Source organism: Colletotrichum fructicola (assembly GCF_000319635.2).
Source record: "Colletotrichum fructicola Nara gc5 chromosome Unknown KSG_Nara_v1_contig02, whole genome shotgun sequence".
Classification (NCBI taxonomy): domain Eukaryota; kingdom Fungi; phylum Ascomycota; class Sordariomycetes; order Glomerellales; family Glomerellaceae; genus Colletotrichum; species Colletotrichum fructicola.
In genome coordinates, this window is record NW_027094052.1 from 551,147 (window position 1) to 575,836 (window position 24,690).

General features: G+C 51.2%; 7 protein-coding genes across 7 annotated transcripts; 4 read left to right on the forward strand and 3 right to left on the reverse strand.

Moving 5' to 3' along the window:
• Nucleotides 1-439: 439 nt before the first annotated feature.
• On the forward strand, nucleotides 440-2,202 carry fmqE-2 (MFS transporter fmqE; the record flags this gene model as incomplete). The annotated part of the gene is made up of 4 exons (XM_032031728.1): nucleotides 440-611; nucleotides 673-1,043; nucleotides 1,096-1,286; nucleotides 1,338-2,202. 4 exons carry the CDS (start codon nucleotides 440-442, stop codon nucleotides 2,200-2,202), a joined length of 1,599 nt encoding a protein of 532 aa, XP_031888848.1.
• A 5,867-nt stretch (nucleotides 2,203-8,069) lies between these two features.
• ITP1-4 (Itaconate transport protein) lies at nucleotides 8,070-10,099 on the forward strand (the record flags this gene model as incomplete). Its single annotated transcript, XM_032031729.1, has 5 exons — nucleotides 8,070-8,510; nucleotides 8,565-8,805; nucleotides 8,867-8,935; nucleotides 8,994-9,443; nucleotides 9,501-10,099. 5 exons carry the CDS (start codon nucleotides 8,070-8,072, stop codon nucleotides 10,097-10,099), a joined length of 1,800 nt encoding a protein of 599 aa, XP_031888847.1.
• A 3,341-nt stretch (nucleotides 10,100-13,440) lies between these two features.
• Nucleotides 13,441-15,129, forward strand: CGGC5_v002842 (putative MFS-type transporter; the record flags this gene model as incomplete). Its single annotated transcript, XM_032031730.1, has 2 exons — nucleotides 13,441-13,847; nucleotides 13,926-15,129. 2 exons carry the CDS (start codon nucleotides 13,441-13,443, stop codon nucleotides 15,127-15,129), a joined length of 1,611 nt encoding a protein of 536 aa, XP_031888850.1.
• A 208-nt stretch (nucleotides 15,130-15,337) lies between these two features.
• On the reverse strand, nucleotides 15,338-16,617 carry tauD (Alpha-ketoglutarate-dependent taurine dioxygenase; the record flags this gene model as incomplete). The annotated part of the gene is made up of 3 exons (XM_032031731.1): nucleotides 15,338-15,894; nucleotides 15,951-16,286; nucleotides 16,332-16,617. 3 exons carry the CDS (start codon nucleotides 16,615-16,617, stop codon nucleotides 15,338-15,340), a joined length of 1,179 nt encoding a protein of 392 aa, XP_031888849.1.
• A 1,059-nt stretch (nucleotides 16,618-17,676) lies between these two features.
• On the forward strand, nucleotides 17,677-18,268 carry CGGC5_v002844 (uncharacterized protein; the record flags this gene model as incomplete). Its single annotated transcript, XM_032031732.1, has 2 exons — nucleotides 17,677-18,098; nucleotides 18,151-18,268. The coding sequence occupies 2 exons, from the start codon at nucleotides 17,677-17,679 to the stop codon at nucleotides 18,266-18,268; spliced, it is 540 nt and encodes a 179-aa protein (XP_031888846.1).
• A 1,393-nt stretch (nucleotides 18,269-19,661) lies between these two features.
• On the reverse strand, nucleotides 19,662-20,000 carry CGGC5_v002845 (uncharacterized protein; the record flags this gene model as incomplete). The annotated part of the gene is made up of 2 exons (XM_032031733.1): nucleotides 19,662-19,791; nucleotides 19,906-20,000. 2 exons carry the CDS (start codon nucleotides 19,998-20,000, stop codon nucleotides 19,662-19,664), a joined length of 225 nt encoding a protein of 74 aa, XP_031888845.1.
• A 1,644-nt stretch (nucleotides 20,001-21,644) lies between these two features.
• Nucleotides 21,645-24,205, reverse strand: CGGC5_v002846 (uncharacterized protein; the record flags this gene model as incomplete). The annotated part of the gene is made up of 5 exons (XM_066151042.1): nucleotides 21,645-21,787; nucleotides 21,843-23,815; nucleotides 23,868-23,875; nucleotides 23,905-23,952; nucleotides 24,005-24,205. 5 exons carry the CDS (start codon nucleotides 24,203-24,205, stop codon nucleotides 21,645-21,647), a joined length of 2,373 nt encoding a protein of 790 aa, XP_066009436.1.
• Nucleotides 24,206-24,690: the final 485 nt, after the last annotated feature.

Consider the following 24,690-nt stretch of genomic DNA (forward strand, 5'->3'; position numbering starts at 1 on the left):
GGCTCGGACGATAAATAGTATTAGTATCTGGAGATGATTGGGTGGATGTCTTTCATAAGTCGGAAAGTCCGAGTGGGATATGTCACGCTTTTGGCCGACGTCCACCTTCATTGTTGACGTCCACCCTGTTTACGTCCACCTGCGCCAAGGACGTCCACCCAGTCTCGCGACTACCCATGATCATAGCAATCACAAGTTGGCAGTATCTCCACATTCATAACAATCATTACTCGTAGCCTGTTCTCTGGAGGGAATGCCGTAACGGATTTCCCGACAAGTATCAGTATCAGGCCCTTAATGTTACCCCGGATTTACCCCAGAAAACCCCCCAAAAGTCTCCCCGGATGTTCCATGACCAAGACTGCTATCGCGGACATTTATTCAAGATCCCACTCCGCCTCCACTCGATGATTGATTCCGGTATCCGATCACCGACAACATGGCTTCACCCGACGTTGACAAGCAAGCCGTTTCCCAACCCGAGTCCAGTCATCTTGAGATGGCGACAAAACCCGGGCTGGAGGGCCACGCCGGCGAGGCCGTTGTCCGCGAAGAGCTCGCTCTCTCCATCAGCGAAAATGCCAAGAGACACTGGCGAGCCTTGCTAATCTGTAAGACTGCTTGTCCTCCGACACCTAACATGACATGAGATGTAAGCTGACTCCCTCCAAGCATCTGTCGGTTTTACCGCCGGCATCGCGTTCGCCTACGATACCACTGCCAACGGAGCCTCCATCTCGATGCCTTCTTTCTTGCTGTACTTCGGAGACATTGGCCCCACTGGACCCTATCTGCCCTCGATCTGGACTTCGCTATGGACGGCCATGTCGTCTCTGACCCAGGCTCTCGGCGCCATCCTCGTCGGCTTCATCGCGGATAGATACGGTCGAAAGTGGCCATCCTGTGCGGCAGCGATCTTGACACTTATCGGAGCGGCTGTCCAATACATCGCTGTGCAACGGGCGACTCTGATGGGAGGGAAGATGATTACCGGCCTGGGCATCGGCGCAGTGATGGCTACAGCGACAACATACATTAGCGAGGTACGATTAAAGCAAGGGGATGTCTAGGGACCAGGACTGACATGCCACTCAGGTTGCGCCCTTGAAGCTGCGAGCACCGCTGCAAACTGGCTTAGTAGTGTTCGTCATCTTCAGCCAAGGCTTGGCGCTGGCCATGGTCCGTCTTTTCGTCCCAGACATTCGAGAGCGAGCATTCAGGACTGTCATTGCGATCCAATGGGGTGTGGGAGGTCTAGCTCTGCTGGCCTGGGCTGCGGCCCCTGAGTGGGTTCCGTTCCCCTGAGCGACTGGCATCAGTAGCGCTAACAGCACCAGGTCCCCCTTATGGCTGGTTAGAAAGGGCAAAATCGAGGCTGCTCGGAAGGTCATGCGAAAGATTTACGGTCCTAATCAACCAGATGAGCGACTCGAGTACGAGATACGTGCCATCCAGGCCGAGCAAGAGTTCGAGGCCAACAATAAAGCCACGTACATGGCCTGTTTTCAGGGGACCAACCGGAAGAGGAGCCTCACTGTCGCGTTCCTCTACTCTACTGCCAACATCGGCGGTGCCTCGTTCCTCGCCCAGAATATCTACTTCCTCATCACGGCCGGTCTTGAAGCAGTGCACTGTTTCGATGTCGGGATCGGCGGCTTCGGGCTGGCTGTTTTGATCATCCTGACGAGTGGAGTCTACCTGAAGTACGTCAACAGGCGCAACGTCGTGTTGATAGGCTTGGTTCTCAACCTGTTGGTGATGGTGATCATCGGCGCCCTTTACTGGGCAGACAAAAAGGGCGGCCTATGGGCTATTGCTGTTCTGATGAACATCCTCATCTCTCTGCAGTCCAGTCTGCTCCAGGGGGCGGGGTGGCCTATCGCCGCTGAAATTCCCTCGTATTCCCTCCGAGCAAAGACCCTCTCCATCGGAATTTGCGCGCAGACATTCACCACTTGGGTTTTCAACTTCATCACCCCGTACATGTACAACGTCGACTCTGGGAACCTCGGCGCAAGGACAGGCTGGATCTATGCCGGGACGTCGGTGTTTTTGTTCATTGGTGGCTGGCTTTGGATACCGAATACTACTGGGATGACGACGGAAAAGATTGATCATGCGTATGAGTCGGGAGTGGCGCCAAGGAACTTTAGGAAACAGGCGTTGGTTGCGCCAGATGGAGGCAAGCGGGATTCCGTTTAGAATCTCAGGCTGGCGTTGTTAAATTTGCAGATAGTACATCGCGCTCAGAAGAGCTATCTACGTGCACCATACGCGTATTGGTTTCAAAGAAGTGACCAGATTAGGCGTCATGCAGGTGGTTTTTGTGATCTTTGTAACGGGAATGGCGTGCAAGGGCCTGCAATGATTCCAAGTTGGATTACTAGAAGTCCGTAAAGTTTGCGCTCTACGGTCTACCGTTTCTACTGCCTTTCGGTCGTGATTTACTGCTGTGAGGTTTACAGGGATGATCATGGCTTAGCACTGGATTCAAGGAGGCGATTATGGGTCGAAGTCTCAACAGGCTCTGGCTTGTAGTCGCCGATCAACAAGCTCCCCGCTGCTTCTCGAATAACGGGGCCATCGCTGCGTGGACTGGTAGCTTCGAACGACAACAGATGAATCCGGCAGTGTCAAAAGGAATGCAACTGGCCCCTGTCCTTGCCGACTCTATTTAGGGCGTTTGAACTGGCCACGGCGCCGGGACTGGAGAGCGATGGGTCCCATCAGGAATGAAAGGCCGGCCTGTAGATGCGATGAATCGTGCGCCACCGTTTGGTCCGAGTTATTACCGAGTAGTCTGTCATCGAACGAGTGATGGACGGACATAGAAGTAGCCGAAAGACGTGACAGTCTTGAAGTGCGAACCACTGGCGTATCAAGTCACTAATAATTCATTATGGCACAAGATTGCAACGAAATACATGTGTGCTGTAGTAAGGGTCGCTGATATTACTACTTGCAACGCCTGCATAACTAACATCACTAAAAAGAAACAAAATCAGGTACAATTGAGCGGGGGAAGAACCTCCAGCTACAAGAATTGCGAATGCCATCATTTACCGCCTCGCCAGCCCGTGTTGAGACCAGCCCCAGTTATCCATCATCCATCTGTGACGGACGACTTTCAATCGATTCCAATACATCCATTCGTGACATGCCCAGTTCTCTCAGACGACCTGAAACCCGGCGCCGAGTTGAACGTGTGCCCATGTCGGTGGTACAAGTAAGCTCCTGATGTTGACAGTGCTGCCACAGATGTACGCGTACCTGATGAGAAACCTCGCCGCCCAAGACAACCTCATGGTTTCATGTGGGTAAAGGAAGAATCGCCAAGCGACAGAGGGCCTTCTTTGATTGTGATGTGATTGTGGAATTTGTGACTCCCAGGGAAAGCTGCTTGCGCATGTGGAATCGGCGGTGCGCGGTGAGAGAGAGGTTGCTCACTTGGTGCGTTTGAAAGGGGGGACAGCAAGCGGCGATGAGTGAGTATTTAAGTGTGCTTTCTAGCGAATGCGAGAAATCGCAGTATCAACTAAAAAGCTCCTGGCATATCAATGAAGACATTGTTGACGCGTCGACGCCACATTGGCGAGAGCCTTCAGAACGCCGAGGTCATGAGCGAATGGTGTACAGGATAAATAGGATTACGCCGGTTGGAACCAGACCGGATAGGATGGGTAAACGCGGGGGGATAAGCTCACCAAGCCTCCAAGCCCCTTACTTCCCATAGCTTCGGAAATGGTAGCCGACTTGCAATCTGGGGCACAGCGCTCGGGCGAGCTGCCAACCTCTCCAGCTACACCCCCACGCCAGAGACATCGTCCCCAAAGGCCGCTAGAAACGGCGGCACAAAGCTGGCTGCGCCTTCTCCTTGTTCTACACCAAGCGACAATTGGATCCTTGATGATACTGGCCGTGATCGAATTAGAAATCTACCCACTTGTGTCACTTGTTCTCGAAGCCGTCGGATTGGGTCTCTGCCGGTGTAGAGGGCTTCAAGGGTCACGGAGTGCGGGCTTGACTAAGACGCCGCGTAAGTTTGACTCGGCGTAGTTTCGGCTGTCAAGTTCGAAGATCGACGCTCGAGTATTTACAGAACAAGCTTACCGGACATCACTGGCATCATGGTTGGCCTTGTTTCGTCTCATACGCTTGTCCAGTCAGTAGTCGCGGCGCACCCAGCATTTCCGAGTAGATGCTGTAAACCCTCATCAATAACAACAGAAGCATTACTAAAAGCTCACGTGCCTTGTTGTAGTACATTTACGGCGTTCGTGGGCAGCAATTTCGAATGCTGACCAAGAATTAGTTGGTGTTCGGAGGTTAGACTTGAGCTGGTATTCCAGGTCGGACCTTGCTGTCGTAGATGAACAGCATCCTGTCAAACCACAGGACTGGTAGCATATGTGATCATGGACATATTGTCAATGGCGAGTCATTTCGGACGAATACGGAGAATACGCAGAGTTGCTCGGACAATGATGCTGAGAAGTTGGGCCCTGAAGCACGCGATACCAACGACTGTAACTGTCTACCTGTCACGTCAAGTTACAGCGCACTTGGCATCCAGAACAGCCCATTTCTGCCCAAGAGTACACGAGGCTTCATAACCGAGCTAGGATTGAGACCTTATCGGGAATTGGCATTCATGGCTGTTTCATCAAGCAGGGCGAGCTTTCTTTTGGCTCGGATGAGGCTACGCTGAAGCTCCCTTCGACGTGGACCCATGGAAACACAAGACGAAAATAACTAAAACGAAATTGTGACCGGGTCTAGAGAAAGCCAAAAGGGATGAAGGGAGATTTCAGTATCAGCACGGTCTTGTATAGGCCCCCGTACGGGTCTGATACCATCGTGTCGCCCTCGGAGACCTCGGCGGTACATGGATATCGCCGAGCTAAGCCGAGTTTGCTGCCCACAACATAGCAGACTACGCAACAGAGGGAGATCACTTGGATTCGCAAACGTAATTGTCTAACACGTGTTGGTAGTAGATTTAGCCACTGGCGAGGGGCCCTGTCAATTGGATCTTGATTCAGCACTTCTACTGGTCCTTATGCTGGGAGAAGGGAGAACATTGCTCCACGGAGCAGAGGTCGGAGTAAACGCCGGTAGCTGGGCTGCAATTTTCTAACGTCTAGACTGTGCTCCTCGATTTGATCACGTCTTTCTATGTCAAATTTCTAATTTTCAGGGGATTCGATTTCTTTCTTTTTTGTGCTGCGGACAACCGAGCCCTGGTTGTTCTGCCATTACTTGACATCCAACTACAACATCGCTCAAGTCCGAATCAAACCGTCTCAACATGAAAGCTGCATATCAAGTTTTTCTCGGTACCAAGACGGGTGGGAGCAGCATAAGTGACACCTGGGAAGGCACGTTGCCTTTCCTGGTACATCTCTTGGCTGGTCTACGCTCATGGTCTCGACAATAAACAGCCCCTGAAGATCTTGCAGCCGACATTGACTAGAACTGTGCTGTAATCTCGCCAACGTTTATGATCTCTCACTTTTCTTAGATAGGAAGGAAGATCTTGGATGGCTGGTATCGTTTGCCACATGAAGCTCTAGATGAGATCATTGTTGGAACCTTCCACATCTGTCATCGGCACCTCATAGATGTCAGTTCGTCTTTAGTGTTCAGACGGGATAGGCTCAGATTCTGCAGATATCCGCGTTCAATACTTCATGGGAGCGTACAGTGACACGTGAAAAAGTCATGGGATGAGGCTTTCAGATGCAACTTGGGCGATGTGATTCTCTTACGTCCGACTTACACCCTGATCCGCTTCTCGAAGTTCACGCACAGTCCCTCTCACCAAGGTTCCGTGACACGATCCATGCCCCGGCTGTGCCGACTGATAGAATTTTCTGTTCGGATTGCCTCTGGGTTTCGAGTCAAGCGCTACTACCGCCCTTGCATGTGTAAAAGCTGTTCATCCCACCCGTGTCCTACAGTCGTCGGATGTCTGGGAGGGCTTCACTATTGCGAGGTGAAGTTGCAAGGCCCTTCCCTTAAAATGATGCTATAATAAGACTAAGATATGTTCGAGGAGGAAAAATAAGTGAGGATCTCCAAGCCTGGATACTAAGATTCCGAAGACTGTCGATCGGGAGACACAGACCTACTTACGATAAGCAATTTTCTGACGCGTCAAACTCTCGTGGACACTCCCCCGTCCATTGAACCGTCAACGCCTTCATGTGCCCACGCCAAGAAAGGATATTCTCAATTATTTCTTGGCAACGGCTATAAGCGATTGGGCACCTGAACCAACGCACCTTGACATCAAGTAGTGGGACGGTGGACAGCGATCTACGCCCGTATCCGCCGCACCGCCGCATGTTTACACACAAAGACTGGGATCTTTCACTTGACACATCATAAGTCTCACCGAGTTCGTTTTCAGTCTAGGAGGATGCATCTGAATGTACAGACGTCTTGAAAGCGCCGATACCCACATTGCTGCCAGACATTCAAGTGATCTGTGAGGGATAGTGATCTCCCGGGACCACTTGGGGTCGTTCGTCTCGGAAGAGCTCCATATATAGTATCATCGCTCTGTCACAACAGCTTATCTAAGTAGCGATTTAGGTTGCCCCGGCTGGGGTGTGGCTCCCATTGGACCCGCTCGGAAACTTACCCCCCAAAACGGAGCATGCTCTTAGCATCCCATTTGTGAGGGATTCATGCTTAACTCCACCACGACGGACTGTTCCATGATGTTGAATATGATGAGCCATAGGCCGGAGACTTATATTGCGCGGCTTCTTTACATGTGCAAGGTGTCTCCCTGATCCGTTTACATCTTGAGCAAGCTCTTGGTTCGCTGACAACCGTCCAAACTGACACATCAAGTATATTTCTCTCGCTATCTCAGGGGTGTCTGTTTACCATCGTACCAGGGTCAGCACTGCCACGGATATGATGTGTTCAACGGAGTGAATAGATTACGCGCCTACCTGCTGTGTCTCCCTGCCATCCGTTTCCGCCACAACATGAAGGCTCCCGCAAGGATCGACGCTCCCGCTGTTTTCAAGGGAAATCAGAAACAGTAGTCTTGCAAATGAGCTGACTAGGGGGGATATTTTACCAACACTGCCCAATATCACCACTAGCACAACACCCGTGCTGGGTACGTATGCTGAGCGCCTATCCATTGGCTAGACTGGTCGGAAGTTTCTCAACGGGTGTGGGAAACCGAGTGGAAACCGTGAAATCCTGAGATGTTGGCGCGGATCAGAAACCGGTGATGTTCTTGCCTTGTCCTCCACATTCGAATGACGTGCCGGCGCCGACTCTTACGGTTTAAGTACCCCTCATGAAAGTCCACATTATCTCGACTTTCAGATCCCGATGTCAAGCCAAGACTTCATGATCCATCAAGCCCAATCAACGTATGAGGGGATTCAGGCGCCACGACGGGGCTCGGCGGTGATCGAAACGATCTTGAGATACCGGGAGGATGCGGGCAGGCCGGTAGTTGCAGCCAGCGGGACGTTTCGGGGCCCGCACAACAAGGAAAGATATGAGCTTGTTCAACAAGACTCTCCACTGAGCATGATTGCACACGCTCAGCCTCTGGGTCGTCACAAGCGAAGATACGGTGCCGACCAATGGCGCGTGCAACCTGCAACACGAGAGAATATTCGCTGAGACCTGTTAGACCAGATAGACCTGCCCGTTTCCGATTAAGGCAACCGAGACTCCCCAGCAGACCCACGGAGGCCGCGGGTAGGACCCAGCCATCCCTGGTAAATACGGCGCCGGTCCGTTGAAGCGGCTGAAGACTTGCGTGGCTGCTACGCTGCTACGTTGGCCCACCCGATGCCCGTGCTCCGTGAAAGCTTGTAAGACTGGAACGGTTACTTATCTTCATCGGCGTTAAGGAGGTTTAAGACGCCATATTAAAGGGGGCTGTTGATATGAATTCGACATGCTGTCTCAAGATATCCTCGATCGTTACGCTTCGTTCTTCTTTCACTTAAAAGTTTGTGCTTGTTTTCTGAATTTCTGCTTCTGTCTTTTGTTCATGCTCCTCGTTAGAAATCTGACCTTAGACTGCCATGGCGCTCCCTCGATACCCGAGCGAGTACATGGAGATGACCGACAATGTGGCTGGTGAAGCTTCGAAGAATTCCAACACCCAAGGCCGCCTGGCGCGGGACTTGGGCCATGGACCTGGCAAATCCGATGGTGTTGTTTTCCGGGAAGACTCATACATGCCCGGCGATAACAGCAAATACGACTTCTTTCCGCGAGCCCAGAACCGTCACAAGTCCCTACCGCCGCTACCCTTGGTGTACATGTCTTCCAGCAACCGGCCAGAGAAGCTCTACGACTACGATTCGTCTGGCGCATCAACACCTCGCCCATCGCCCGATCCCCCCTATCACGTCTTTTCGAAAAATGAAAAATGGATGGTTATTGTGATCATCGGGGCCGCTGGCTTATTCTCTGGTCTTTCTTCGAACATCTACTTCCCATCTCTGGACGCGATTGCTCAGGTGTGTTGGAAAGGTAACATGAAAACAACTTCAGCTAATTAGTCTTTACTCCAGGATCTGAAAGTTAGCTTGAACATGGTTTCTCTTACCATCACATCGTACCTGATCATTCAAGGCATATCTCCATTGCTTTGGGGATCCATATCTGATGTTCTCGGCCGACGCCCCATTTACATCGCTTCATTCGCTGTCTACATTGTTGCCAACATTGCTTTGAGTTTCTCTCCCAGCTTTGCAATTCTGTTGGTCTTCAGGGGCCTTCAGGCAGCAGGAAGTGCTTCGACAGTCAGTATTGGTATGAGATGCAGAAAGAAAGTACAATTCATCGAGTCCTCGGGCACTAATGCACTACATAGGAAACGGCGTCATTCAGGATATCTCTCCCTCTTCCGAAAGAGGAGGTTTCATAAGCTTTTACCAAGCGAGTAAGAATAACATCTTCCTTGAGCTGGCTCTTGATCATTGCTCATCGGTGTGACACAGTTCGAAATTTTAGCATAGCCGTCGGCCCCGTCCTCGGCGGATTACTCTCCAACTACTTTGGCTTTCGTTCGATTTTCGTGTTTCTCCTCATCATCTCAACCATCACTCTTGCCGTCATTATTACGTTCCTTCCCGAGACCATGCGCAGTATTGCCGGCAATGGTAGCATTCAACTCGATGGAATGTACAGACCCCTCGCCCGATACATTCGCGGAGATCCTGAATACATTGAACAGGGCTCGGTGAAGTCTTCGCCGCGAAAGAAGGTGACTTTCATGACATTCGTCGAGCCTCTAAGGCTCTTGATCCAAAAGGACATTCTTATCAACCTCGTTTTCGGCGGCATCATCTACGCCATTTGGAGTATGGTGACATCCAGTACCACGGGTATCTTCAAGGAAAGCTTTGGCCTGAACGAGCTCCAAATCGGACTCTGCTACCTGCCCAATGGTAAGTCTATTCGTATTTGTAAAAGTCCCTAATAAGTACTCACCATTCCTCACACAGGCCTCGGAACTATTGTTGGATCAACAATCGTTGGTAAACTGATGAACAAGGACTTTGCTGCGGCCGAAGCGGCATACAAGTCAGCTCGAAACGAGCCATCCAAGAAGAAGCTATCATCGAAGGATGTGCCGGCAGACTTCCCCATTGAACGAGCACGGTTACGAAGACTTCCTTGGGCTGTGGTAATCTTCGTTATTACAACAGCTGGTTACGGCTTCAGCATGGCGTACCCCTCGATCACGAGCCTCGCTGGCTGGATCGCAGTTCCGCTAGTGTTGCAATTTTTTATTGCAGCTACCAGCAACGCTGTCTTCGCTCTGAACCAGACCTTGGTTTCAGACCTCTGCCCAGGCAAGGGCGCGAGTGCCACTGCCATCAACAATTTGGTTCGCTGTAGCTTGGGTGCCGTGGGCGTTGCCTTTGTTGAGCAAATGATCGCTCTTGCGGGAGTTGGACCGACGTTTCTAGGCTTAGCGCTGATCACGGTATCCGTGACGCCGTTAGCTGTGATTCATTGGAACTGGGGCCAGCAGTGGAGAGCCGAGAGGATGATGGCTAAGGAGGTGGCAGATGAGGAGAATGCCAAAAGCAAGAACTGAACTGCTGGCAGATTTGCGTCTCGCGCTAAGATAGAGCGGTGAAGGCTTGATTTACATCGGAAGATTGTAGATATGCGGAAAGGAAAAGACAACAAGGATAGACAAAACCATACAACACATTTTCATAGATAGATATAAACTACTGATAGAATCTAGAGCTCACTGAACATCTTACAGGTGGATTCTACTTCGACTTCTACCACGGAAAAGTATCTTCTTCGTGATGTCCCTCTCCGACAAGACGTAGCATTGTGGGGCGACTTCGAGTGCCCGCAGTTGACCACAATCCGACCTCCGGACGAAACACGGCCAGCGAGGAACATATTTATGTACTGGCGTGCTGCACCACCAGGCGCACGAGTTCGGTTCCGTATGGCATGTTTGGTCCAGAACCCAAATTTGTATGATTTCGGACAGATGCCATAAAAGTGACCTGCGTTCATTGAGCTTCTCGAGCCTGCTGTGACCATCCCATGTCGACATGTCTTCCACAATCCAATTGTGACATCCGTAAATTGGGGCCGTAAGATTCCAGACTGCGCCTGTCACAACATTCTGGATATTGGCGAACCAATTAAACTGGTGCGGAAAATAAAGTTGAGGATCGAATGCGAAGTGAATGAAATCCGTGTTCCAGTTGATGCGAGGGTCGGCTGGGATTTTGTGCTGATTCGTCCATGGGACAAGGGCACCACGTGAAGGTACCGAGGACCATGTGCAGCAATTCTTATCATAATATTCTTGATGATTATACTCGTGGAATAAGGACCATGTGGGGAGCCAGAACCGGGGGCGAAGACGCGAGGCCACAGAGCTGGACACTCTATCGATGGTAGTGTCGATGTCGTTGTAGTGTTTGCTCGAGGAAGTTGCTGCGTGGAAACACCATGTCAACGTGTTGAAGGTCCCAGTTGACCAACGGGTATCCGTCTTGCTAGGCAGCCCTCTTCTGTCGCCGTCGTTCCACTGATACTCTTTGATCATGAAATGACGAGGTTCGAGGTAGAACTGTTCCCAGACCAAGAGTTTGATCTCTATCGGAAGCTTCGAGAATTGAGGAAATGATCTTTCTGTCATGACTACGACAGCGCTGTTGAAGGCCAGGACAACTAAAAGAACGTACTTTGTCGGAATCGTGTCCTTGTGAACAGATCGCTTGCTCTTCGGGAGGGGGAGAAATGGATTAGACACAGAGACTGACCTCAGGGAACACTTCGGAAAAACTCAGTTTGTTAACTTTTCACTGCACCTCTGTGCTCTAGCTACTAGCAGCCGTCAAGGTGACAATGTCATGAGCCGAGCAGCAGCCACGGCAGCTCTTACACGCAGGAGTGGAACGTCAAGCGCGAAAGAAGCAAAGTACGCACAACGTCAATCGAAGCCATCTTCGTGAAATAAAAAAACCTCTCTCTTGAGTTTCTCAATCACTACAACTCCAGACAATGCCATCCTGATCTTTACGAGAGTATATCTCATGCGGCAAGTAGATGCTTCCGCGCAATGATCAGCCCCAGTTATCGCCAGTGCCGTAAACACCACTTTGATTGAGATAGACCCGCAGCACCGTTGTGGACGGCCCGCAGCGTTAGATCTGCCCCGGGCACGCCACTAATGGCGCTGATAGCCTGTCCGTGAATTGGCCGGCGAACTCACGTGGCCTAAAAGGCAAAATGTCACTCTGAAAAGAGTGCTGAGGCGAAGAAGCGTATGCGAGTATGGTTGGGAAGGAATTCGGAACTACAAAAGTTAGTCTCCTGTATTACATCGAATAGAAGGTCCAAGTATACCAAAAGTGGCTGGCAGGAATGTTCTGAGTATCGCACCCTTTCGCCGTACCTTTCTAGAGCATACGCTACCTTAGGCTTGGCGATTCAATCCTATGGTTCCATTTCACACGTCGCTTGTGATGACCGATCGCGTGTCCAGCCCGATGGTCATTCAGACGTGAACATCTCATGTGTACCACGCACCGTGTGCTGATAAACCAGACCTCCCCGGCTGGCTCAATATGTCAACCATCGCCATTCTCTACCCCAACATCACCGACCCATATGTCACTGGCGGATGGAGCATGCTGCAAGAGTAGAATCAGTTCACACACTCAGATCTGTAACCGCCGAGAGTGGCGCAGAAAGGCATCGGAGATAACGGAATACGATGAAGCAGCACAGTTGGACGGGTTCTGAATTGTGACGAACCTTTACGAGCTGAAGTTTTATTGCTTCAATGGGAGAGTTACTCGGCTTAGCTTGAGTTTGTCGATCTTGAAGTAATATCCCGAAAAGATACCCATAAGAGGATCTTGGTTGCCCACCTAACGTGAAATTGGACAGGGAGCTCCCCTGAAATAGCGTGTTCGTGGCCTTGAACTCCATAGCTTAAATCTGAACAAGCCTTGGGGCCTCTGCGGTGAGCAGCATCTTATATAGCTTGGCTTGGAGGCGTGGTCAATCAATCCAAATATGCCTTGTCCCCAGCCCGGGACGTAGCCTGATAACCGCCACGGATCTCTTGCACCAGAACTGAAGCACTCAAACACCAAGAAGCATGCTCAACTAACCAAGCGGCTATGTCCAGAACCAAGGAAAAGGAGAAATTGCAACGACACATCTTTTGTACAAGGACAAAATCGCCAAGCTTTAGGGTTTCGTGGCAGCTTCTGGCCAGAAGAGGCGCAGACATCACTCAAAGAACGAGAACGAGGACGCAGCGCAGTGGCGATAAATAATAGCAAATCCAAGTGATTTTATGATGCAATCACAACTCGAGTGCACCCTTTTCCTTAATGAGGGTGTTACCAAGTGGCGGAGGAAATATTGGGATCATAAGATGAAGTGGTCATTTATGCCAGCGGTCTTCCAAATAGGACACCTTCAATGTGAGCGTAGACGTAGTTGGTCGAAGAAACAACACCCACAAATAAATACCGATGGCTTCGCTCATTCAAAATTTCCCGCTGATGGCGATGGCCCCCGCTCGTCCCAAGTTTAGAGAACTCAAGGCGGGTAAATCGGCGGCACTTGGGCCACGAACGGGTTGTTTTGTGTGTATGCACGTTTCAAAACGGACGTACACACCAACCTTATCTGCACCGACACACGAAGTATGCCAAAACGAAGACAGCCCCAGGTGAGTTCGGAAAAAAAGAGTTCATACAAGTGGCTATATTTGGCACCGTTTCAAGTCGGCATGTAGGGATAGTGACGTAGGAACGGCCTGTCAATGTCAGTCTTGCTCCCGTCGTTGTGATGGTCGAGGGGCCGTGCCTCTTATAACGAACGGCCCGTCCAGCATCCCACGGCCATGGAAGTGTATTCCTCCATCCTACGCTGCACAAGACAATGGACGCCAAGGACAACGAGATCTATCCGCGCAACGCCATCAGCCTGGAGTCCCTGCATCCAGCTGAGCCAAGCCCGGAGGTCGACAGCAAGAAGGACAGCCCGGTTACCTCGTCCGCGTCAGCGCCGCCTACCATCGTGGACGTTCCTGTTGACGATGCAGATACACCAGGAGATGCAGATCCGGCAAGTGAGGCTGATGCGAAGCTGAAGAGATGGGCCCGATGGGCTCTTTTCGTGATGGCGTTCTTCATGGGTGACGTTTCAGACGGTCTTGGTCCCTTCCTCGGAGTTTATCTCCAAGAACACGGGTGGGCTCCCGGGTTGCGCGGGTCAGTTCAGACTGTTAGCGGCGTGGCTACCATTCTGGCAACGGGACCCATTGGTGCGTTGATAGACGCAACAAAGTGAGTTAGCTGATGCACTGCAATGCCATGGGGATCGAACTAGACAGTGGCAAGGTGACTGATACTTGAACTCCCTAGATACAAGCGCATGATGGTAGCCGTCTGCGCCCTCCTTGTTGGTGTATCCCAAGGACTCAACCTCCTGTCTACACATCCTGCTCTCGTGTTCCTCACGCAGATCGTGTCCGCCGTCGCCGGCACGAGCATGGTTCCTCTGCTTGTCGCTCTCACCCTGGGCATCTGCTCTGATGACAAGAGCAAACATAGCTTCCGCACTCTGAACGGGCGAAATCAGGCGGCTAACCATGCCGGGAATATGGTCAGCGCCGGTCTGGCTGGGCTTCTTGGATCACATTTCGGGTTGACGGCAGTCTTTTATCTCGTCATGGCATTTTGCGCAGCGACCATCGGCGTCGTGTTTCTACTGCCAGAGCGAGCGATTGACCACAGAGCTGCAAGGGGAGGGGGACCTTCCCCCGATGATACCGGTAATCGAGAAGACATGCAAGAGAGGGGAAGAGCAGAGGTAGATGGAGAAACAGCCAGGGACATCAGCCCTCCAGTTGAAAGTCCGGTGACCAGTCCGAAAGGCAAGAAGGAAAAGTTTACGAGCAAGTTCACCCAAAGGTTTAAGAACAGGGACCCATCGAAGCCTTCCAGAAGCGGGTTCAGGGGAGCCAGTATCCTTCTCAAAAACAAGCCTTTGGGCGTCGTTGCCATCACGATATTCCTCTTCCACCTCGGCAACGCTGCGATTCTCTTCCTATACGGCCAGGCTCTCGTAGCCACAGGCCAGGGCGACCCCGCCGGAACCACTGGATTGACCGTTATCATTGCACAGGGTACCATGATCATCATGTCATTCCTGACGGCGTGGCTCGCTGGCCGCTCCGGTTACTGGTTTGCCATTTTAATATCGTACGCTGTCTTGCCTATTCGTGCCGCCGTCGCCGGCCGGGTGATCAAGAGCTGGGGCGTCTGGCCCGTCCAGATTCTCGACGGCGTTGGTGCAGGTATCCAGGGCGTCGCGATACCGGGACTACTGGCCGTTATGATGGCTGGGACAGGGCGAGTTAACTTAGCTTTTGGCGTCGTCGGCGGTATCACACGCCAGACAGGTGCATCTATCTCGCATTCGTTGGGAGGCTGGATAGCGCAGGAAAGGGGTTACAGCTTTGCGCTGTACATCCTGGGTATCTTTCCGCTTTTCTCATTGGCAATATGGGTAGGGTTTGTCAAGATGTTACGGCCGCTCATAGACAAGAAACCCGAAGAGGAGTAGGGACTAGAGTGAGGGTAATTGGATCACAGCATCACGAAGGGGTACTAGTCCTTGTGCTTGGACTTCAACTGTTGAGCATGACTGATGCTGTCCACAACATCATCACTAGCACGTGCTTACTACACTTCTGTAATACAAATGTATTCATCTAAGTATCCAATTACTAGTATCGTAGTTGATGATAATTGTACTACCCTACGTGAAGGCTTCAGGCTCCAGTCTCCTGGGCAAGAGCCTGAGCACGCAGAGCCTCTCGCCTGCTCAAACTTTGCGGATCAAGGTATGGCCTTTCTCCAAGGCTAACACTCCTTGAGCCAGACCTCTCTCCATAATCTCCTTCAAGGTAGTCGGGCGTAGCAGCGTGGTACACCGAGCGATTATCCCAGATTGCTACGTCGTTGACATTCTGCCAGCGGTGCCTAACTTGGAGGTCGTGGTTCTCCAACACGAGCTGCACGAACCAGTCCAGGAAGTGTTTTGATTCATCCTCTGACAGACCATTGATCTTCTCAACGTGATGACCAAAGGCGAAGACGCTCTTCCATCCGGTCACGGGGTTTGTGCGGATCACTGGGTGTATGGCCTCGAGGATCTCGCCGACGTTCTCGGGGGCACCGCGCTCGGAAGAGAAGAGCTTGAATCCGTTGTTGTCAGCGGCTTGTTTGAATCCCGGCTGTGCGTATGTTGCCGTCAAGGTTTCGAGGAACTTCTGGAGGGGCTTAGAGATGCGGTCGTACACCTCATAGCCTGATGCCCAGAGGGTGTCTATGGATCTGTTAGTAACGACCGCAATCGGTGAACGAAAGTGGGATACAACATACCTCCTCCAGTCTTTGGAAGTTGGGTAAGCCTCAACAGCGCATAGTCGCTGGGAACAGGTTCAAAGGTGATATCGGAGTGCCATTGCGTCCTCTGGGTCTGTTTCTTGTTGTAGTTCAGGTACTTGTACAGGGACAGCTTCTTCGCGTTCGCGGACGAAATGACGCTGATCTCGTCGTCCTTGTCGTTTCCTCGAGCAGCATTGTTAACGGGATGGATGTGGAGCTTGGATGTAGCCGGCTTTCCCGAAAGCTCGCCGAGTCGCTGGACAAGTTCCTTCTGGAGGTCGTTGTCGATGTTGTCCTGCTTTCGGAAGAACACAACACCACGTTGTGAAACTGTAACGATTAGTATGAGGGCTTGTGGATGGAAGGAGTACCTACTGGTGATGGCGAGATCGCGAATGAGGTCATCGGAGTTGGGCGCTCTGAGGAGCTCCTTGATGTCGAGACTGGGGAATTCGCGACCGATGATTGGGGTGCTGTCGAAGTGCTCGTACTTATCCAATGCGCCACTCGGCTTCAAGGGCTCTTTGTGACCGGTGAGAACCTTTGGAAGCTCCTCCTCTTGGAGTTGAGGATTCTGAACAGCCAAAGACTCCTTGATGGGAATAGTCTTCGAGGGGGCCTCTTCGGGCTTCTGAGCTGTCGCTGTAGCTGCCGGCGCCATTGTCAATAATGTGAGAGCTGAAATTTGCTGTATCAATATTAAGGTTGCGACCGCCTCGCGCAGAAGAACTGGCGCTTTTCATTCCTTATAAACAACAGCAGTCGCTCCCACACCATAACCGCAGCGGCATTGCTCAGACTTGGGACGAGTTTACGCGATATCGTGCGATATGCAACTTAGATTTTGTCATGGCTGGACATCAGACCCTGGCACCAATAGCTGCCTTCAGCATCTATCATCGAACGTATTGAATGGGCGGAAACGAGCCCAGCGGAAGTCGGCGGCACATGTCCACGCCGAGTCGGGGCCGTCAGGCCGGCCCGCGACCCTCCACCTCGCCGCATCGTTGGTCTTGGCCAAAGTATCACGATGCGGGGAACCAATGGCAAGGCAATTGTTTCGAAAGACATATTGGGATACCGAGCAATCAGATGCGAGTTGATTGCAAGAACCAGGGATCATGGGTGCCGCCGGTGGCGCAATTTTGGAACTGATCGCGAGCCGCGAGCGACCCCGCGACGGCTGACCAATACTTTCAGAGGGATTTGCCCGGGCTGCGGAGATATTTCGTCTCAATTCTGAGTAACGCGACTCGTTGAAGATTGGAATGTGCATTGCTTGCCATGTGCGCGGGGTCGAGAGCAACTTGGGAGTCTTGGGCGTCGTGGCTCAAGAACATTGTGGCTGGAGTGTGGCTAGCCCCTGGGCTCTGTATCTACTCACCTTGCTGAGATTTCATGACAATTGCTGCTGATAAAGAAGAACAATTGATTGTGGCCCGCGATGACGATGATGGGCCCGGCCTTGGGGATGTGGCCGCTGTCATTCAGATCTGCCCATGCGAACAAGCGCCGATCTGAAATCGCCCGCCCGCCGACGTCATCGATCTGTCACTGATATGAGCGCAGCTTTCGCAAGTTATGCTGCACCAGCGTCATGTCTTCAGCGATTCATTCTGAAGATATCTGCTTTGGTCATCGTCTCAAGACTCTCATATCTTAAGCCAAGAACTCAATCATTGCGAACCTAGTAATACATTAGCACTGACAGCCCATTACGATGTCATCCTCAGCACCATCTCAACCGCCCAAGGCCGAGGCCTACACCACATCCTCGAACCCAACATCCCGCAACCCTGCCGAGAATGCAGCTGCACAGCAAAGCGAATCGAGCGCACGCGACGCAGTCCTCGGTCGCACTCCATTCCCGCAGTCGCAGTCGCGGTCCGCCGACGATGCAGTGCCCAGCTCCCTAGGACAGGGTGTGCATTCCTCCGGCCCCGTCGATGCTACGGAGAAGCGCAACACGGCATACAGCAGCACAGGCGCCAGCCGAGGCCCAGAGAACCCGAATGTCGAGGCAGAGCAGATGGAGACTCTGGCGGAAGGCAAGGTTGCGGATGCTGTCGATCGGAAGAGCGGGGCGCAGAAGGTCCCCGGGCAGGACGTGCAGTTTGACGATTACGCAAGTGGTCTCGAGAAGTGAGTTTACTTGATGACTACAGGATCCCAGGATGTCGCTAATGATGAGCAGGAAGAAGCAAGAGCAGCAAGAGGCAAGGCAAGCTGTAAAGGATGCCAGAAAAGAGGGGGTCGATGTTGATGGCGGGATGGGGCAGAGAGATTGGAATGAAAGTGGCAGAGATGTCTGAGTACAATACTTCGCCCAGAACGCCAGGAATGAGAGCCGAGATATGATAGATGCCACTGTCACGTCGCCAGCGAGAATGAGGGGCAATTGAGTTTGAGACCACAGCGAAGTCAATCGGACCGTCCCGGTCGCATGTGCTAGACGACAAAAGTATTGAATGATCATCGAAGACCAACAGCAGAGGAAGTTGAGAACCAAGTCAGCAAAAATTGCAAAAGAATTGGTTCTCCCCTTCCAGAATCGAACTAGAGACCTTTCGATGACAATGAAACCATTACAGTCGAACGTGATAAACCAACTACACCAAGGGGAGTGACGGGGCTGAGCCCCGCTCGGTGTGATTTGTTGAGCAGAACGCAGAACTCACACACTAAGTACCACTAAGCCTAGGGCATCTTGCAAATGCCGCAACTCCTCACTGCTTTCCGCTCCCATTCTCTGCGCTTGCACCAAGTGGGGGAGCACAAAGTGAGGGGTTCCATTCCACTGCGTCGCGAGTCCACCCGCGGAATCCACAGAGCCATTTCCCCAGCCGAATTCAGATTCGCCTGCAGCCCGCAAAGCCAGCACCTTGATCTCCAATTGGGCGCGGATTTCCCAACCGGTTCCGATGCTCCATCGAAGCCATCACCTTAGAAATGGGCGTGTAGCTCAGTGGTAGAGCGTCCGCTTTGCATATCCTTAGCGATGTCTGCGGAAGGTCCAGGTTTCGATCACCTGCCCGTCCATCTCAGTTCACAAACTATTGTAATCTGTTTCTTTTGCCTTTTTGCTACCTCAAGCGTGATATTTCGCAACATAATATTGCGTGGGTGACGATTACTCAGCCAAAGTCAATTGGAGTCCGGTCCACTTTTCGTTTTGCTATTCGAGGACCGAGATCCATGGATGTCAGCTACTTGACGGGGCTTGATAAGACAAATGCTATCCATGGATCGATGATAGGTGTATCTTAATTGCATCCTTTGTCTTACCGCAGGTGATGCCCTACGTCTTGAACCCAGAAGCATATACAGCTGTGACAAACACAACCCAGTCGAAGTTTGGCGTTGAAATCGTCTAGAATACATAAATTACCTTAGGTTTGGGAGATATTTTCTGCCCATGGACCCTTCGATCACCTTGGATGCATTTCTCTCTAACGGTTCCGAATTGTAGGACGTCGCGCGTGTTAAAGCACCCCAATGACCTCTCAAGGCCAGCAAATGCAAGTCGATCAGTGAACGCCGACAAATGCTGATGGGCGAAGTTGGCATTTAGATATTTGAAAGATTCAAGCAAAAGGCAGTTTGATGGAAGTTTTCTCTTTTGTCTGTATCTTCTCTGTACTTGATTGGCAACTTCATGTTTAGCCCATAGACTGTAGCCCTCCATCTGGAGATTGTTTGTCTTATTCACGGTTTACCTCCTTTCTTGGGGCCGTTTACATTGCCATAGTGGGCAAGATTATACACCGCCACATTTCCGTCATGGCCGTGATCTCCCGGATAATAGGTACCCGTCCCCATGCCGGGAACTTTCACGCTGGCACGATGTTAGCTACAAATCAACTTGATCAATAAAGAGCGACGGAGGATCAAGCATGCCCGTTCAAACGCGACGGGTAGAATAAAATAAGAGAGAAGAGAGACGACGTACTGGATGGGCTTCCCATTGTGCTTCTGCTCGGCGACAGGCACTGCAGCTGTGAAGGGAACAGCGAGTAGGAAGAAGAGGAGATTTTGAGAGTACATTGTTCTTCTTTAGAAACGGGTTTTTGTTGGAAATCTTGTTTCTCAGAGAATTGCCAGAGCTGTGCAGCCTGATCGCTCGTTTCCGTTTCTTGGCGAGGAGTTCGCTCCTCTTATATGCTTTTCTGTCAAGTTCAATGAGAGCAGTCACGGCACACCTTGTCCATCGTTGCTAGATCTCATTGCGTCGGAAGTTACCATCGGGAGTTAACATACGGAGAGGTTTTCCCTTGCGGAGTGCTTTTGGAAGGAGGATGCCGGTACCTCGATTGAGTTAAATCGCAAGATGCTTTCAGTAGTGTCTACGCTTCACCATGCGCAAGATAGTCATTGTGGGCCAGTCTTATCTCTCCGAACGAATGACTTACGGTTAAGTGCGATTTAGACTGTACAATATATCCGGCGGGCACAATTGGACCTACAGATGATCATGACTTATGTGACAAGCTTGGGCAACGCCAAAAGTGGTTTGGACGAGGGTTGAACTTGAGTCAGGGAACCGAACGTCTGCTAGGCTTCCTCAACTACGGTAACCTTTTGTAGTCGTAAGCAGTTCCCAACTGAAACGCGAATTGGCCAACGACTAACCAAATACATGCATGAGTGCTCCGGGTTATTTTGAATGTGCGCTGAAATCCGCATAGTCCGTACTTTGATTTCCGAAATACTCGCAACAGTATACACACGTGTTCGGGTGATTCCTCTCGTCGCGCCCGTTGACGAGTCATATTACTGACACATGATCAGACCAACTAGGCGATACTATGGGATGGCATTACTACACTCAAAGAATGAGGTTTTCCTTCTTCCTTTTCTCCATTAAATATCTCAATACACAACAACGCTCTGGAAATAGGGTCATCTCTCATCTTCGTCACATCCAGGGCTGCGTGACCCCAAGCTGCAGCTTTACCTAGCCACCGCCGAGTAGAAGAATTGACTTCCAACACTTGTCAATACAGATTCAAATGCCGAACTTTGTGCCCGGCAAATTTCAGTCGTCGAATCATCGTGGATCTTGGGGTCGAGCTTGGGCACTGCACAGAAGAAGGGCAAGGGTTCAAGTCATTCCATATCTCAAGTAGTTCTGATCAGTTTGTAATTTCGGTGAAAGCCACTGATTTGTATTTGGGTATTTCAAGACGAATATTGGGGATATGATTCTGGAAGGTACATATCACATCAGACCACACTGGGCTCGTGTTGGTACTCGACCCCGAATTTCCCAGGAGCCGGGGCTCTCACGGATGAAGGTGTCGCCTACCTTTCTCCACTTCCGAACCCTCGCGCCCTTCTTTTTCAACCCTTTGATAATTCTATTTATAATCGCTTCGTTGGTAGCAATGCTGCTATTTCTACTCTCCCAGATTTTGGCACGCAGCCTTAAAGCTACTAGAAGAACCGAAAATCGACACATCTGTAACAAGAGAGGCCTTTCCGGGAAAGGCTCAAAGTATTCGATATATGCGTTTGGATCTGCATCGTGTGCTAGCAAAGTCTCGAGGATTGGGAGCAATTCATCTCTTGCAGATAACCCGTACCGTGCCGTATACCAGGCATGTTGCCAGGGACTGCATCCGTTGAACTGCTTATTCGGATTTGCTCCATGTCGCAATAAATCCGCAACGATCTGCACATCTAGGCCCCTTAACCAGACAGGAGCTGCTGTTGGCGCGCAAGCATAATTGAGAAGCGGTCGACCCTGTTTGTGAAGAGATTGACAGCCTCCATTCCGAAGTCTGGCTCGGACGTAGAGCCGCAAACCGTAACGGACAGCGAATGCGAAGAAGCTGTCGTGGCACGCAGCGCCTTCAGTTGGGAAATCGTCGAAAGTATCCCACCAACTCAGTCCGCATCTTGTCGTCAGTGCCGTCTCCAAAGCATTCATCATGTCTAGCTGGTCTGTCCCACACTCAATCTCCAGAGTGCGAGCGATTTCCAGGGCAGTTGCCACAATGTCCCAGGGCACGCCTTTCGAGGATGATGATTTGCGGCTTCCGTATGAGCCACATTTAGCCTGCATGACCAGACTTTGGAAGATTGCGGCTTCAACGTTGAACTTCTCGAGGTCAAGAATTTCATCCCACACATCTTCTTTCGACAAGTACTCTTTCACGGACCGGTGTATAAATTGCACCTCCGGATCATACCAGTCGTTCCAGTTGTCCATGGCAGCGGACCTGAACTTATTCTTGGATTCTGGTGCCGGCTCCATAGGTGGATCGGGGTGAGCCTGCTCAGTCGAGGCCCTAAGCTCGATCAAACCAGAGCAGCATATCCTGATCTGTGCCTCAATTGAACGAATTTCTTCAAATGCCCTTTTTATAGTAAATTCACCAATCTGGGCTTGGAGTACTGCTTTTGGCTCGACAAGAGCAAACTTCAAGGTCAATGCCGTCAATGGCCATTTATCCGTGCCATCCATACAAGGCTGATCCTTGGATTGGAGCTCAGAAATGCCCCGTATGAGCTGAAATGTTTTGGACATGGTCGATTTGTATCTTTGGGGAACTCTATCGAGCATGACGCGGAATAGATCCTCGAGGTCGGTTGGTAGCTCGCGCAGCCTTTCGGTCAACGCACCTATCTCGTCATGATTTTGGAAACCTTCGAGCAGAGATCTCACAACCACTTTGACCCAGAGAAAGACCCCTTGAGCGGCCTCCACGATCTCTTCAACAAGATTGGCTGACTCTTCTGGGGCCCGTGATATAAGTTGAAGCATCCTAGGATGATTCCTTAGGTTTTCGTTAACATACTTAACAACATCACTATGAGTTAAGTAGTGAAGCCTCAATTTTGAGCAGTTGATGAAAGCCTCCTCGAATGCGTTTTCTGGTCGGCTGGACAGAACAGCTTTGAAAGAGGGTGATTGAGCAGCGGCTGTGAACAATGCCGCGAGCTCCGTGAAACTTGTCGTACCAGCGTCAAACTCATCGAGTCCATCGATGAGGAGACCAATTCTTATAGGAGCCCCGGAAGAGTCCGTAAGCCCTGGCGCTGTCAAGCAAGAGAACGCCTGTTTGAGTTCTGGTATGGTTGGGGAATGGTGCTTGTCAATGCGTCGCAGTAAACCGGCGTCAAATATCTTCTCGACAAGCTCAGGGCATTCCTCAAGAGCTTGAAAAACAACAGATCTGAGCAAGCCTTCTAGCGACTTTTGCAATGGCGTCCCTGGATTCCAGAAGTAGAATGACAATACCAAAAGACGGCTACTGGCGCCCCAGTCACGTAGAGAGCTGCGAGTCCTCGCATCGGTACGCAACAACTTCATGAGTGTCGATTTACCCGACCCAGCCTTTCCTGAAATCCAGTATATTCCGCTGCCGTGTTGCATCCATTCTCGGAAGTTTGTCCATGTCGCTTTGTTTGCTCCTGTGGGCGGCTGCCGGTAAATCCATTCGAAGGTGCCTTTGTGAGCCGGGTTGATGTTATGGAATCGGTCGCTTTCTTGGGGGAAATAGAGAGAGTCGAGCAAACTATCCAAAACCAATCCCTTAGACTTCGGATTTTCGTCTCTCTTCGTGGACGTGGGAGGTTGCGGCCTCACGTCTGGCATATCCCGAAGAAGAGAGACAAGCTCAGTGTGTCGCTCATCCTGAACGGCAGCATACTCTTCGTGAAAGATACGTAGACGCTTTTCCATGGCGCTATTTGCGTTATGACCTGCCTTGATTTCCTCGAGGAGGGAACGGGTCTGTGTATCAATCGCTGCCATGTCGGGGATCTCGTGGACCCTTCTGGCCGTGGGAACTACGATATCGAACATAATTTGTCCGCGAATCGTCTCCAGCCTCGCCTTCTTCTCTTCGATCCTACTATGGCTCCACACCGTAAGCGCTGCGACTTTGAGCTTTGCCACGAGCTTACTCGAACTCCTGACCGAAAGTTCCTCTGCGAGACGCACCAACTCCTTTGAAAGCTTCTGGCACTCTTCCACAAGGTTTTTGAAAGCCTGCCACGATTCTCAGTTTTACTGCAAGAAAGCATTGTTGAGAGTTGATCACCTCATCGTCGTTTTCAGCCCATGATTGAGATGCGATCTTCGCGTTCGATGCTTGAAGGCTGCGGCTGATGCTGACAATGTCCCTCGTAGCGGCCGACGAGCCCGCATCCTTGACTTGCCCCAGAGTCTCAAGGAAAGACTTGGAGATGTCGACGACCGACAAAATATTCACAGCTAGACCGAATGCCGATAATGGGTCCATTGTGCAGAACGCGGGGTGCAGCTTGCGATGTTGGACGGGGGCGCTGACCGCGAAGAAGGCCCAGCTGCAGCGAGGTGGGAGAGGAGACGACGAGGATAAGCAGCTGAAAAGATTTGGGCTGCCGGTGTCAGGTGATCACTTGTTGTTGGATCATAGCAGGAAAATAACAAACGGTGCAGGGTTCTGAGGCATCCGACCAATCGCTAGCTAGGTTGTGATACTTCGTCCACTCAGATGTTGGAGTGTGTGTTGCAGTAGTGGCTGAAGAGGCAGTGCTGGAAGCAGGCAGACTCGCAAGGCAACTACTACCAGCTTGATGAGAGCCTTCACGTCGGAACTCCGCCAGCAGTATAAATGCAAGACTCAACGGAATTTCACGCCTACCAACGAGAAATTAGAGTGCTTTAAATAACCGTTTGATACAGATTGTCTTCCGAACAGGACAATTTGACTATGCTGTCGACTCTCTCATGGAGCCGCCTCGC